This window comes from Phycodurus eques, chromosome 8, assembly GCF_024500275.1.
Source record: "Phycodurus eques isolate BA_2022a chromosome 8, UOR_Pequ_1.1, whole genome shotgun sequence".
Lineage (NCBI taxonomy): Eukaryota > Metazoa > Chordata > Actinopteri > Syngnathiformes > Syngnathidae > Phycodurus > Phycodurus eques.
The window spans coordinates 17,575,642-17,590,785 of NC_084532.1; the positions used below are offsets into that span (position 1 = coordinate 17,575,642).

Genomic DNA, 15,144 nt, shown 5'->3' on the forward strand with positions numbered 1-15,144 from the left:
GTTGTGGTAAAGAAGGAGCTAAGCCGAAAGGCGAAGCTCTCACTTTACCGGTCGATCTTTGTTCCTACCCTCACCTATGGTCATGAGCTGTGGGTCGTGACTGAAAGAACAAGATCCCGGATACAAGCGGCCGAAATGAGTTTCCTCCGCAGGGTGTCCGGGCTCTCCCTTAGAGATAGGGTGAGAAGCTCGGTCATCCGGGAGGATCTCAGAGTAGATCCGCTGCTCCTCCGCATTGAGAGGAGCCAGATGAGGTGGCTGGGGCATCTGATTCGGATGCCTCCCGGACGCCTCCCTGGTGAGGTGTTCTGGGCACGTCCCACCGGGAGGAGACCCCGGGGACGACCCAGGACACGCTGGAGAGACTACGTCCTTCGGCTGGCCTGGGAACGCCTCGGGATCCCCCGGAAGAGCTGGATGAAGTGGCTGGGGAGAGGGAAGTCTGGGCGTCCCTGCTAAAGCTACTGCCCCCGCGACCTGACCCGGATAAGCGGTAGAAAATGGATGGATGGATGGATGGATGGTTTTACTCGTTATTTTTTAGGAGTTCCTAATATAATTGTAATTTTTTTATTCAATCATAGTACATTCTTATTTTTAAAGTTACTTTATGTAACCCATTGGTTAATAATAAATGGGTCAGTTTTCTATCTGTTGCTGATTATTTTTCTCTCTTTGCGTAATATCACTTCATCAAGCAATTTCTAATATTCCATACTACAAATAAGTAATGTATGAGTATTGCTGATATCGGATTTGACCGATATCGGTATCGGCCAAAATTCAAGGCTGATATGTCAGTATCCGATTAGAAGTGAAAAAGTTTGATAGGGACTACTACTTTAAATAAACAAGCGAACCAGCTATTTTTGGATGAAATCATCTGAACATTTCTATGAATTTTATTTCTATGAACTTTTAAGGGACTTTACTATGAATTTGATCACAGGGCTATTCGTTAATGACTCATTTCAACAAACAAATCTTTTTGAGTAAATGTACTGAGTGGAATCACTTCATGAACTGATTCATTCCTTTCTCAGTTCAGTTCAGCTCAGCCGCAAGTGTGAGCTGCACGAGAAACTCCCTGCAAACGGCGCCATTTGAGGGGTGATGACGACAGTGGCTAAGCACGGAGAGGCTGCCGATGAGGCGATGACGGTCTGTCAAAATCTGTCTTTAGATGAAACTGATCATGGTGCAAAAAGATTGCGGCCCGCTGACCTAGACAGCTGCGGAAAATTGGCTGATCGCATGGTCCCATACTGTAAGTCTCTAAGTTCGTTCGGTGGGTCGGGAAATATTGCCTATATGACAAGTCAAAAGACTTTGCGTGCGGCGTGTTATAAAGCTACTCGAGCGAGGGGCACACAATATATAGTAATACTGCATACTATGTAAAAGCTTGTGGCGTGTCACTGAAACATACAGTATATGACTATATAATGTGTATATTTGCCCTTGGGTGCCATTATTTCTAGCCATGACTATAAAAAGGCATGCTTTTGTTTTTCCTCAACTGTCTGACCCCATGAGCATCCCTGTTATATTTTATTCATGACTCTGTTTCTATCGACAAGTGAGGATGCTGGAGACAGTAAATTATGGATTTATGGGATGCACAAACATACCAGTCTATTTCCAGTCCGCTCTGTGTGGTCATCTATTCTGCAGGCAGTACCGTCAGCCAGTGGCCACTCTCTTTTTTCTGTTGTACAACTGCTACTTGGCTTCTTGTCGTCGCCACTGTCAGGTTCCGACCTCCTGATCGGCTCGAGCATGTACGGTTTGACGATGCCAAGTTCACTTGGGTGCTCCTGTACGTCGAAATCCTCCTCCTCCTCATATTCCAACACGTTGCTCACCGTTGCGTATAGGGTGTAGCGCGCTGTGTTTGGCAATTACGGCATCACTTCCGGATAGAGTAACTACACACCGGTGTCTCGAGCTTCGGCTATGCTCGGGGAGTGCTCAATACAAGTTATAAAAACCTAATTTTTAGCTAAACTATAGTTGACATCTTGCTGGAAATGACGTGCATGTATTACATAACATAAACCTCAAACCTATGAACTAAAAGGCAATGTGTGTGGAATTAACCCAATTGACATAGTATTCAATAATTATAGTTTCAGCTAAAAGTTAAATATAGGATTGTTAAAATAGTTATTTGCGACCTTTTTATCATGTCAAATGGTTTATATGTGCAAGCTTTAACTTGACTTCCTGTTTAGGCATCTAGCCTTTTATTTTGAAGGGTACGCACCAGAACTCGGCATTTTGGCACGTAAAATAACTTCACACGACACTGGTAAAAACGAAAGTAAAACTAGACGCAAGGAAAAGGTAATGAATGGAACCAAATGCTCTGTATAACGTTGGTTCCTTTACCTTCACACCGATGAGACACAAGGTTAGTTTTTGTGATTTTCTCTTAATTCATTGTGATGTAAAGTTTGACCTTTGGTGAAGTTTTAGCTGAATGTTAAGCTTGTAATAGGACTGTTTCTATCCAGTATGGTAAAGTATCTTATATTTTATTTTTGTGTCTGTCATCAGCTCTTACGTTGGTTTGAAGACTAAAATAAAGGTTAAAAACCATCAGTGCAAGTGCGCAACCCGCCGTTTAACTTATTAGCTGCCTCAATGTTTGCATTGATGTATTTTATTGTTTCACTCACCCAATTGACTTCAATGAAGTTACCCGTGGTGTAGGCTGAGGCTCGAAGCAGGAGGGAGCACGTCAGACTTCTACACATCGTGAAAGCCTCCTTTGCACAATATAATCTTACTGTACTGTCCTGAGGTACTGCCGTTGGGCACAAGCACGTCTTCGTGCGCATTCTTCTTCATTGGTTTTCTTTGCTTCTTTGTTGGTTTTCGCCACTTTCTTCTTTGGGGTCGGCGGACTAGGCATTGAAACTGGGAACCGAAATGTTTTTTATTTGAACGATTCCTGGAGAACCGGAATTTTAGTCCCGTTTCCAATCGGTTCTTGATTCTCGATGCCCAACCGTACTAATGATCCAATGCAACTGTGTAGCTGGGGGCTGAGTATACAAACAGTGCCCCATCAAATGCAACCAGTCGTAAACAACGCTTATTGCAATATTATTCACGTTTGACATGAACGGACATGTTTGAAATGTGTCACTTGTTAACCTGTAGCTCTTTGAATTTGTGAAAGAATTCTGCATGCCCAGCCGTCAATGAGGTCTTTAGCTAGTAGCAAGTTAGCTTTAGAACAAGCCTGGCAGACAGATTTTGCAGCCACTTTTCTACGTGTGACTTGGACATCGACTCATGGAGTGCTGCCCCATTTTGACACAGAGTTGCAGCGCTGTTGCCAGGTACTTAAAAATGTTGGGAGCAAATAATTTATGCCAGCTAAAAATCACAGTTCAGTTTTGGTACTAGTACTTGGTGCAAAACTACTTTCATATAAATTTGGATGAATTGATATTACATTTTTGACACTATAAATTAAGCAGCAAATGGTGTTTTACATACATTTAAAACTTAGAAATTGCCAACTTGTTAGACAAAGGATAGTGATTAGTAGTGAAGAGGGCACTATATCTATATATCACTATATTTCTTAGACACAAATGTACTTTGATTTTGTACAAAACAGTGTTAAAAACTGTGTTTTCTTTGTTAACAGCAATTAGGGGATGCTATTTCAAGACAACAGATGGGAACTATTAGTGGTAGTTTTTTTTATAGCTGCAGAAGGGGTGATGCAAGAGAAAGGAACAATGATAGGAATGCAAGACAGAGATTGTAATTGATAATAAACATCCTTTTTATTTGATTCCACTACATTTCCATGCAAATATGTGTACAGATTTGCTCAGAGGAATTAAATTTCTCTTTTTACTTCTTAAGGTGTTCCCCCAAAATCCCTCCCCCCCAAAACAACAAATGCTGCGATCATGTCACTTGGGTTGTCCCACACATTATTTTTGAGTTGGATTTATTTTGATGTTTGACCAGGACTTAAATATTAGTGGTACCGAGGCAATTCAATGTCATCTACTGCTGATTGCAGAAACTGCAACTAGCCACAATGCAATTGCATTGACGGACAAAACAATAAAACCATATATAGATTTTGGTAATTCTTTATATTTTCCCTGACAATTTATACATTAGTTTGTCAACTTTTTTAAATAACTGATGTCATTTACTATCACATTTTCACCATAATAACTCAAATAAATGAATAGAAAACGAGCAAGTGCACAGATGGATGGATCATGAGGTTGTGGCATTTCCAAATTTCTCTTGTTCATCTCCACAGAAACAGTCATGATGCTGTTATATGGTTTCTGGCACTGACCCACTTTCCTTAACAGTGGATGATGATGTGCAATGAAACCCCCAAAAGAACATCTGCAACAAAACTAGCCTCTAATGCGGATGTTTCTTTTGTCTTTGAATCTGCACTAACAGCATTGTTACTGCAAGTTGATAGCTTGCAGTGTAGCCACCTGGCTAGTACAGCCAAGGCCTATTTTTAGCACCCACAGGAAAAAAACATGAACTGATATAGTTTGTTAGTCGTTTCTCCACCACATAGACACCAATTTTTACAATGGAAATGCACAGAATCATGGAGCTACAGTTTATGGGGCTATCAGTGTTGATGTCTGGTGATTATCTTATGGAGTGTCCTTAAATTTTCTAGATGTGTTTCATAAAGATTGAAATAAAAAATGTGCAGATTTTACAAGACATCCATATCTATTCGTTAAATATACAGCTTTCCCTCTGCAGTGTTGAGGAGAACAGGAATGCGCACGTACTCACACACACAAACACATCCCTAATATAGACTTCCTTCTTGCAGTGGAATTCTTTCCCATTCTTGCTTGATGTACAGCTTCAGCTGTTCTACAGTCCTGGATCTACGTTGTCGTCTTTTACGCTTCATAATGCACTACCGATTTTCAATGGGAGACAGGTCTGGACTACAGGCAGGCCGGTCTATTATCCACACTCTTTTACTCCGAAGCCATGCTTTGTAACACATGCAGAATGTGGTTTGGCATTGTCTTGCTGAAATAAGCAGGGGCGTCCATGAAAAAGACGTTGCTTGGATGGCAGCATATGTTTCTCCAAAACCTGTATGTACCCTTCAGCATTAATGGTGCCTTCACAGATGTGTAAGTTACCCATGCCATTGGCACTAACACAGGCCCATACCATCACAGATGCTGTCTTTTGAACTTTGCGTCTATAACAGTCCGGATGGTTCTTTTCCTCTTTGGTCCGGAGGACACAACGTCCACAATTTCCAAAAACAATTTGAAATGTGGTCTCGTCGGACAACAGAACACTTTTCCACTCAGTCCATGTTAGATGAGCTTTGTCTTTTGCTTTGCAGAGTAGAGTTTCAAGTTGCACTTACGGATGTACCGCCGAACTGTATTTCAGAATCATCTTTATTTGCCAAGTATGTCCAAAAACACACAACGAATTTGTCTCCGGTAGTTGGAGCCGCTCTAGTACGACAACAGACAGTCAATATACAGAACACTTTGGAGACAGAAAGACATTGACAGTCACTGAGCAGTAAAGGGTTGCTAGTTATCTGGTAATGCCGGTGCATTTACTGACATTGGTTTTCTGAAGTGTTCCTGAGCCCATGTGGTGATATCCTTTCCACATTGATGTCGGTTTTTGATGCAGTGCCGCCTAAGGGATCGAAGGTCACGGGTGTTCAATGTTGGTTTTCGGCCTTGCCGCTTACATGCAGTGATTTCTTCAGATTCTCTGCACCTTTTGATGATATTATGGACCGTAGATGATGAAATCCCTAAATTCCTTGCAATTGTACATTGAGGAACATTGTCCTTAAACTGTTAGACTATTTTCTCACGCACGTGTTCACAAAGAGGTGAACCTTGCCCTATCTTTGCTTGTGAATGACTGAGCAATTCAGGGAAGCTCATTTTATACCCAATCATGGCACCCACCTGCGCATTCCTCAACTTTCTCAGTCGTTTTTGCCACCTGTCCCAGCTTTTTTGGAGCGTATTGCAGCCATAGAATTCTAAGTTAATGATTATTTGCAAAAAACAATCATGTTTATGAGTTTGAACATTAAATATCTTGTCTTTGTAGTGTATTCAATTAAATATAGGTTGAACATGATTTGCAAATCCTTGTATTCTGTTTGTATTTATGTTATGCAAATTGCGGACAGTCAGAGCCGTGATTCGAACCAGCTACCTTCCGGTCACGACCTGCTCTACCTACTGAGCCACAGCCGCCCTGTTCCAACCCCTTCCTGTAGGTTAAAATGTGGAACACATACTTTACAGATCGGTTCTTTATGGGTCAATTTCTTAATCTACTATAAAATGGGGGAAAGGATGTGATGACCCAAGAGTAATATCATAATTTAAGGTTTGAAGTATAGTCCAACGTCTACCTTAAATAATCTATTTTTCCAAAATCAAATTACTGCCTCTCAATACGACTGCTTAATCACATTAGCACTTTTGCCTGTATCCCTCTGAGAGGAAGTAATTACCGGTATGTCATTATACAATGTGTACATTATTCTCAGGTAAAGTGCAGCCATTGACTTACCACTGCACTATGTGTTCATATGTTATTTCACAAAGTTACGCAGTGAGATTTAACTCTCTACAATTACTATTCACTCTCCTTTGTGTGTATTTTGTTTCCATGGACAAATATCAGAATATGAAATATTTCAGTTTAATGATAATTTAAGATGCTTTATGATGCTTAATGTTTAGAATTAAGTTTTTATTGTTAAGCAAAAGTATTTTTTGATTGATTTTTTCACCTCCAATACTCTGCAGTTTTTAAAGTATCTTCTTTAAAAGCTGGTACAGCGAATTATCGTCTTCCAGCTCTTTCTGACCTCTGCATCTTTTGCTCTAATTTAGCTTTCTGCAAGTCTTCCTTCACCACATCCATGAATCTCCTTTTACGTTTTCTTCTTTGCATCTTACCTAGCGGATCCATTTCCAACATCCCTCTACCTATATCTACATCTCATCTCATTTATCACTGCTGCAAAACTATGTGTACTGTACGTGAAGTGTATTCATACATATGGAGAATTGCATTTTACTAATTTGCTAAAAGTCTTTATTACGTGCACAGATTAGCTGGTGGTGAATTTGAGTGCAAGACAGATCAAGAACAGGATTGTGACTTTGGGATTGTGTTACTATGTCTATGCGTCTGGGTGTGTGTTACAGTGCATGATTAGTGTGGGGTAGAATTACGTTCCCTCTATGGTGTTTACTGTGTGTGTGCATATGTGGAGATGAAGATGTGCATGAGGAGGGATAGGTTGGTCTGCTGGTGTTAGGTCATAGTCTGTTGAGGATGAGGAAGAACGAGAGTCAAGGTAGCAAAGAAGAGATGGAGGGTGACAACTGGGCTTTCATCTGGGGTAAGAGTGTCCGGGGGCATTTATACCAACTCATTGTAATAGGGATAAACTCAAAATATACTGAGATTTCAGTTACAAAAAGCTGATAGAAAACTATTATATATAACACTCATTTTGTGAAAGTCAAATTGAACAGAGGAAAGTTAATAAACATAAAGTAATGAAAAGACAGACTATTTAGGTAGGATTATATTTGTGAATTGTGATTATTCTGTGCTGAGGGGCAGTCTTTAAATATTTGCTGCTGTTTTTGTCAGCTAAGAATGCTTTTTAATGTATTTAACCATGAAATAGAGGATGGGTGGTGCACATTCTCAACCCTTACTCAAACTGTATCTTAATACACTGTCCTACATGAATAGCTACTGTTTAAGTAATATGTTTGCCAAGCTTATTTTCAACTCCTCACATTTTGCTTAAAAAGACTGTGGTGACTTTTGAAGTTTCCTATATTTTAAAATCTGAGTTGAAATAACATGATATGTTTCATACTTCATAATGCACAGCTGTAGTTAATCTCTCCCTGTGGCAGGGGTGTCAAACTCATTTTCATCGTATTTATGGGTTCCCTCACAAGGCCGTTATGACTGTGTGTACCCATATAAATATATGATTGCGTCATATTATATACTGTATACACAACAAATTGATGGATTACTAATTTAGAAATCAGAGGCGAGTAGTAAAAAATAGTTTGTTCAATTATTAATTTATTTTAAAGGTCCCATATTTTGGCTATTTAGACCGCCATAGAGTGACTCTCTAACATTGAGTTCGTACAAAAGTGTTAATTTCATTTTTTAAAAAAACACCTTGGTTTTGTCATACGGGTGAAAAGGTCCCTACTTCTGTATAACCCAGTTTTGTATCTGCTTTGTTTTGTATCTGCTTTGTCCATATTTGGCTAAGCCCGGCCCTCTTTCCTCTGATTGGTTGCCTCTACTACACGGTAGACCCACTTGTGAGAGCACACGTGTTTATGTTGACAGTGTTGGCTCGAGAGCGGAGAGGTAGGCGGAGATCTTCTTTAGTAACGTAGAAAAGATTGAGAAATTCAAATGACCTGATTTCAGGCCTCTCATCAGAAAATCGTCTGGAATGTGTGGATGATTTTAATTCATAATTCACATTTACTGAGGCACCATAGAAACAATATTACATCCTAACTACTAGAAAAAGTTGGTTTGGCAAAATACGTGACCCTCAAAAGCGGGATTGGTGACAAAATTTTTTAACAATGTCTGAGTGTTTTTAAAAGTGAAGACAATTTGCAATGTTGGTATTTTAGCAGGAAACATCAAGTCAATGCACATGATCTGCTTGCTCGGATCACATAAAATGATGTTGTGTGTCGGATCTGGCCCCCAGTACTTGATTTTGACACTTGCGGCCTAAAGCTCTTATTACATTGATTCTTGTAATGCTAATGTCTTTTCTAATCAAAACAGACCTTGAGCATCAAAAGGCTTCATCTACATCTACTCTGACCATGAACACACACTATATATGTAGTTCTGAGAAAGTGTTTGCCTTCAGTGGGGTGAAAACAATCAATACCAATAATAAAACGTCAATCATAATGGAGATAAATTCAGAGCCTACATTGATAGTTGCTAGTCAGTCCCTCTCTTTGTACTCTGCAGTATCTTTACCTGTTGATCCTCATTCAATTACTCACCCAATACCTCTACTTCCTTCTCAGGATTGAAAAAACGTACCAGGAAGGCCTTTGGTATACGAAAGAAAGAGAAAGACAATGACTCAACGTAAGTTGTCTTCTTCATTACTGGTTGTACTTCGTGACCCCAATCCAGATAATGTTAACTGATTGACTGCTCAAGGTATTTGTATGGTGTGTCCACAAAAGACCTGTAAGACCAATTACTGTACAATATCGTAGGGATGTACTGAAAATTCGGTCACTGCAAATTTTTTGCCGGAAATGGCCCAAAAGGGCATTTTCGGTTTTTGGCCTAAACAGGATGTTGTGATAATGCAATCAAAAACTACGGCCACTGGGCGCTTCTCTAGATAAAGCTTGAAGGGGCGACCAACGATGAGGTGGCTTGCTCCGTGGGGGTCTCAGTCTCGTCGTTTAGCATGCCTGACGGGCTGTCAACGGGCTGTCAAAGTATCTTAATTAGGGCTGGGCAAAAATTAAACGATCAAGATACATATCTCAAAACAACTTTTCCTTGATAAACATGAGACACAGTCAATAGAATGTTGATAGATTGCATTCGTACATGTTTGGACAGACAATAGGAATAGCCAATAATAATGCGAGTTGCGCCACACTGAACCAATCGTGGTGCAGTGAGACGCAACAGCAGCTGTGGGAGAGCGCTGGGAAAAAAAATAATATGAGTGTTCCCTTGGAAGAAGCAACGGGAGCCCAAACCTCAACGGATGACATCGTTAAGACGGAGAAGTTCAGCAGTGTCGAGTTACTTTGTTTTTTTAAAGAATCACAAGAAACAGTAGCATGCACACCTATCCGAAAACAACAAGCTGTGTCACAAAAGACATGCTACCAGTGAGCTCAGTTGAAAATAAGGGATTCAAGTGGATGATGAAAGTAATGGACCCTTATTAGCCATTCCCTGGCTGTAAATTGGAATTGGAAATCTTGAAAGCTTTTGCATGGTCAGATTACACGTTTATATAAATATACTGTACATTTTGTCTTACACAGTTGTGTCTTGTTCAACTTTTGACAGACAACACATATTTAAATCAAAACGTTAAGAGTAACAGGGAATATTTAAGATAGAAATTTTGTTTTCGCTTTGTTTGAGTTTGTGATATTTTGTGATATATATTGTGATTCACTAATTTAAAAAAATATTGTGATAGGATTTCTTTTCCCCTTCTCACCCAACCCTATCTGTGGAGTGTGAAATGAATATTTTCATTTTGTAACTGATTTATTTGTTGAAGCATTAATATTAATTTATGCAATTGGAATGCCTTACTTTTAGTGAGGTTAGTACACAGTCATGGCCATAAATGCAATTTCACTAATAATTGGCATAATTTTGTTTTGGTTTTTGGCCTTGGTTTCATTGTTTCCGGTTTTGGCCAATCATTTTTATTTCGGCGTATCACTAAATATCAGTATTAAGTTTGTTTTCTTACAAAAGAGATATGATTTTATTTATTTATTTTTGCTTTCAATTTTCACAGGGGAAAAAAGGTTGTCTTCATAGGGTTTATTTTATGCTATGTCCTTTGAAGTGTGTTTTGGGACTGATATAAGCTGTTTTGTTTCTCCTCTCGTCTTTTATTTCATACAGGGGGTCCCCAGACAGAGAGGGGGGTGTAAGTACACTTAACATTTAGTCCACAGTAAAGTACATCCATCAATTCTTTTGCGTGTATTTCGAAATTGTGGTTCAAGTCTCAAATGTAGTAAATTGTACTATTGTGCTTGTTTTGTTGGATTTTTCTGTTAGTATATACACTGAATAAAAATATAAACGCAACACTTGTGTTTGCTCCCATTTTTCGTGAGCTGGACTCCAAGATCTAAAACTTTTTCTACATACACAAAAGGGTATTTCCATCAAATATTGTTCACAAATCTGTCTAAATCTGTGTTAGTGAGCATTTCTCTTTTGTCGAGATAATCCATCCCACCTCACAGGTGTGGCATATCAAGATGCTGATTAGACAGCATGATTATTGCACAGGTGTGCCACAGGCTGGCCACAATACAAAGCCACTCAGAAATGTGCAGTTTTACCGCACAGCACAATGCCACAGATGTCGTAAGTTCTGAGAGAGCGTGCTATTGGCATGCTGACTGCAGGAATGTCCACCAGAGCTGTTGCCCGTGAATTGAATGTACGTTTCTCTACCATAAGCCGTCTCCAAAGGCATAAAGACAATTTGGCAGTACATCCCACAACCGTAGACCACATGTAACCAAACCAGCCCAGGACCTCCACATCCAGCATGTTCACCTCCAAGATCGTCTGAGACCAGGCACCCAGACAGCTGCTGCAACAATCGGTTTGCATAACCAAAGAATTTCTGCACAAACTGCTCCTTCGCACAGCCATTGAAGAGGAGTGGACCAACATTCCACAGGCCACAATCAACAACTTGATCAACTCTATGCGAAGGAGATGTGTTGCACTGTGTGAGGCAAATGGTGGTCACACCAGATACTGACTGGTTTTCTGACCACCCAGACCCCCACAATAAAGCAAGGTGACCTTTTATTGTGGCCAGCCAAAGGCACACCTGTGAAATAATCATGCCGTCTAATCAGCATCTTGATATGCCACACCTGTGAGGTGGGATGGATTATCTCGACAAAGGAGAAATGCTCACTAACACAGATTTGTGAACAATATTTGAGGGAAATGGTCTTTTGTGTATCTAGAGAAAGTTTTTGATATGAGTCCAGCTCACGAAAAATAGGAGCAAAAACAAACGCATTGCGTTTATATTTTTGTTCAGTATATTAGCTACTTGAGTTCACAAATAAATGCATCTTTTTTTTTTTTTTTTTTGTTTTTTGTTGGTCCTGTTTACTTGCCAGGAACCCCAAGAGGTTGAATCGGTACTGAACACAGTGAAGTTCTAGTCCTCAAAGTAGACTAGCCTGTAGACTAGAGTAGTATACTGTATGGATCTTTAGCTTTGAATATCTATTCCATTAGGAGACTCTGAGGTCGCAAATAACACACATTGTTATTATTGCTGATGTTGTTGTTAGTAAAAATGACAAATATCACTTTTTTTTAACTAACAACACAAAATAAACCTCATTACAGTTCTGCCCAATTAGTTTTCACCGAAATATTACTGAGGCAATGTAAGCACTTTATTATCACTAGTAAGGAATGTTTATTGTACATGCTTCTAACTTCATTGCCTGATGAGGTCTGTAATTTCACTATCTTTGCAGTCTCAGAGGAAGGCCAATGGAGCCCCAAATGGATTCTATGGAGAAATCGACTGGGAAAGATATGTAAGGACCCATTTAGCTATTTTGACATATGATACCCTAATGTATAGCCAGATTAACTTAAACACTCAAAGTGTCGATCACACAATTTATATCTCCTACTTGAAACTATGAATGGAGCTTTAAATGGAGTCGTTGCGTTTCAGAACTCTCCTGAGGTGGATGAAGAGGGTTATAGCATCAGACCCGAAGATGAGGCAGACCAGCCAAATATCCTGAAACGCTGCTCGATAAATCTCATTTCAAAGTGGATGAACAACATCCATCCATCCATTTTCTGAGCCGCTTCTCCTCACTAGGGTCGCGGGCGTGCTGGAGCCTATCCCAGCTGTCATCGGGTAGGAGGCGGGGTACACCCTGAACTGGTTGCCAGCCAATCGCAGGGCACATACAAACAAACAAACAACCAACCATTCGCACTCACAGTCACACCTACGGGCAATTTAGAGTCTCCAATTAATGCATGTTTTTGGGATGTGGGAGGAAATCGGAGTGCCCGGAGAAAACCCACGCAGGCACGGGGAGAACATGCCAACTCCACACAGGCGGGGCCGGGGATTGAACCCGGGTCCTCAGAACTGTGAGGCTGACGCTCTAACCAGTCGGCCACCGTGCCGCCATGAACAACAGTCATTCTCCTTTTTTCATACAGTTTGCAGTTGTCTATTTATGCATGAAACACCTTTGGGACTAAAAGGTCAAATGTATCTTTAATAATTAGTTTAATAGTCACTTGGTTTCCAAGGCTTAACAAAAGGTAAAGTGCAAAGTTTTCTACACAAGTGCGGCACGGTACCTGTATGAGTTCTGTGCATGTCCAAATACCTGCAGAATTCACACCAAAACAAATGCTAGTTTGCTGCTGCAACACTTCAGAAAGGTGAGAACATGCTGCACTGAAATTGTATTGTATAAGTAAAACCCAAAATACAACAGTGTTCTAGTAATTATATGGCTTTACTTTTCATACAGAACTACATTGTGAAGATAGCCAAATTTCATTAGAGGTGCAGATCTCAAGGTGAAGAATTTAGAAGAGGAACACATTATTGCCTTTCTGTTTGTTCTATTAGTTGAACAAGCATTTGAAGAGTTGAACTCTTTTCCTTAACGCTTCTCTCCCACATTGCCCCAAGTCCCATTTCTTCTCTTCTGATGAGTCGGAAGAAGAGGAGGACCACAGGAAAAAGTTCAAGATTAAGATTAAGCCCCTTCCATCTGATCAAGTTGTGGCCGTGCCCTCGTTTGAAGAACTCAAAGCCTCCGTAGGCAACATTGCTCTATCCCCTTCTCCTCTGGTGAGTCAGTTGGCCACCATTTTTGGTTCTCATAAACAGTGTGCTGCATCCATCATGAGGATGTGCAAGATAGTCCTGGTTCTTTACAGTACATCGTGATCTTCCTTAGTCACACTCTGTTGAGCTAGGTACTGTCAACTGGTGCCCGCATGCAGCCCGAACACTTTGTCAATGCAACCTGTAAAATACCATGTGAATCAGGTCCAACTAGTAATGATTCAAATCACAGACAGCAGGAGTCAAATCCTAGATAGTGGGTGGAAAGATGGACGAGGTTATCATTTGCTGCCCGCAGCTGGCAAGCAACGTGGGAGGTAGTTGTCCCCTCTGTGGGGTGGCTTCTGTGTTCATTGGCGGCGGTTCATTGGCGGCGGACACATGCCACAGGTGTGTGGCAAAAGTTGATTGATCGGACAGGGTAGCATTGTGTGATCATAATTTCTAGCTTCCTTTTTTAATTATTATTATTATTCGAGAATTAGTAAATATTAAAAATGTCAAATACTATTTAAAAAAATCTAAATATTTTGGGGGAATTTTTGCAAGGCTTCAGAAAACCACGAATAATTGAATTTGTGAATAGGCAGGAGCTAACTGTATTTTAGTAACACTTTGTTGAGATGCTTTGCATACATCCTTTGGTCTGTTTTAATCAAACTGTTGTTGTTAATTTTCCCCCGTTTGCGGTTCATGTGGTCAAGAGTGAACACAGTAAATGAACGTTAGTGCCGAACATCTCAACTCGACCAAAGTGCGCCAAACAAACTCTCAGTTGTGCTCAGAAAGCAATTAGACCTTGAGCCACAAAGGTTGAATCAAAGCAACTGTGTTGTTTGTTGAGGATGTTTCAACTTTAATCCAAAAGGTTTCTTCCGTTCTACATTTTAGGTGTGCAGTCCCTCTATTTATGCCTCGGTGGATGTATTCCCTGGGGGTGGTCAACAAAAGGGTGTTGTTGTTACCCAGTGGGGTTACTTATATTGTCCTTTATCTCAGTTTAACCTGCTCATGAATGGAAATATAATTGCAACACAAATGTAAGTGTCCCGCTGTTTTGGTTTTCTTACATGTCCCCATAAAGGGAACTAATCCCAGTTTGAATTTTAGACTAATCCTTAACCCTGAAATTAGTTAAAAATGCCCCCTTTTCTACTAAATATTGTGGTTTTGGTTTGTTGAAATCATTGCACAACTTCGGTAGAGTTCCCAGTGACCTCAACATTCTCCCAGTTATGTAGCATCTGTCACATAAAGCAGTCCCACCACAACAACCCCCATCTGGTGATGACAGGCTGCCAAAACAGCACAGTGCGAAAATGGTGCTTAGTTAATGAGGGCCAAACTTTGCAGTACGAATTGTGACTTGAGTGTCATACCTCTATGCAGCAGTGCGGACAGGTAGCTTGGGTAACCACCCTGAATAATTG

General features: G+C 40.3%; 1 protein-coding gene across 1 annotated transcript in view; it reads left to right on the forward strand.

The window, feature by feature from the left end:
* The window catches only part of sgip1a (SH3GL interacting endocytic adaptor 1a), a 54,089-nt gene that overhangs the window by 16,604 nt on the left and 22,341 nt on the right, over nucleotides 1-15,144 (forward strand). The window contains exons 3-9 of the mRNA XM_061684587.1: nucleotides 9,144-9,207; nucleotides 10,738-10,762; nucleotides 11,991-12,011; nucleotides 12,360-12,422; nucleotides 12,566-12,616; nucleotides 12,965-12,976; nucleotides 13,532-13,717. Coding sequence (XP_061540571.1) covers nucleotides 9,144-9,207; nucleotides 10,738-10,762; nucleotides 11,991-12,011; nucleotides 12,360-12,422; nucleotides 12,566-12,616; nucleotides 12,965-12,976; nucleotides 13,532-13,717 — 422 coding nt within the window. The remainder of the gene's footprint in view (nucleotides 1-9,143; nucleotides 9,208-10,737; nucleotides 10,763-11,990; nucleotides 12,012-12,359; nucleotides 12,423-12,565; nucleotides 12,617-12,964; nucleotides 12,977-13,531; nucleotides 13,718-15,144) is intronic.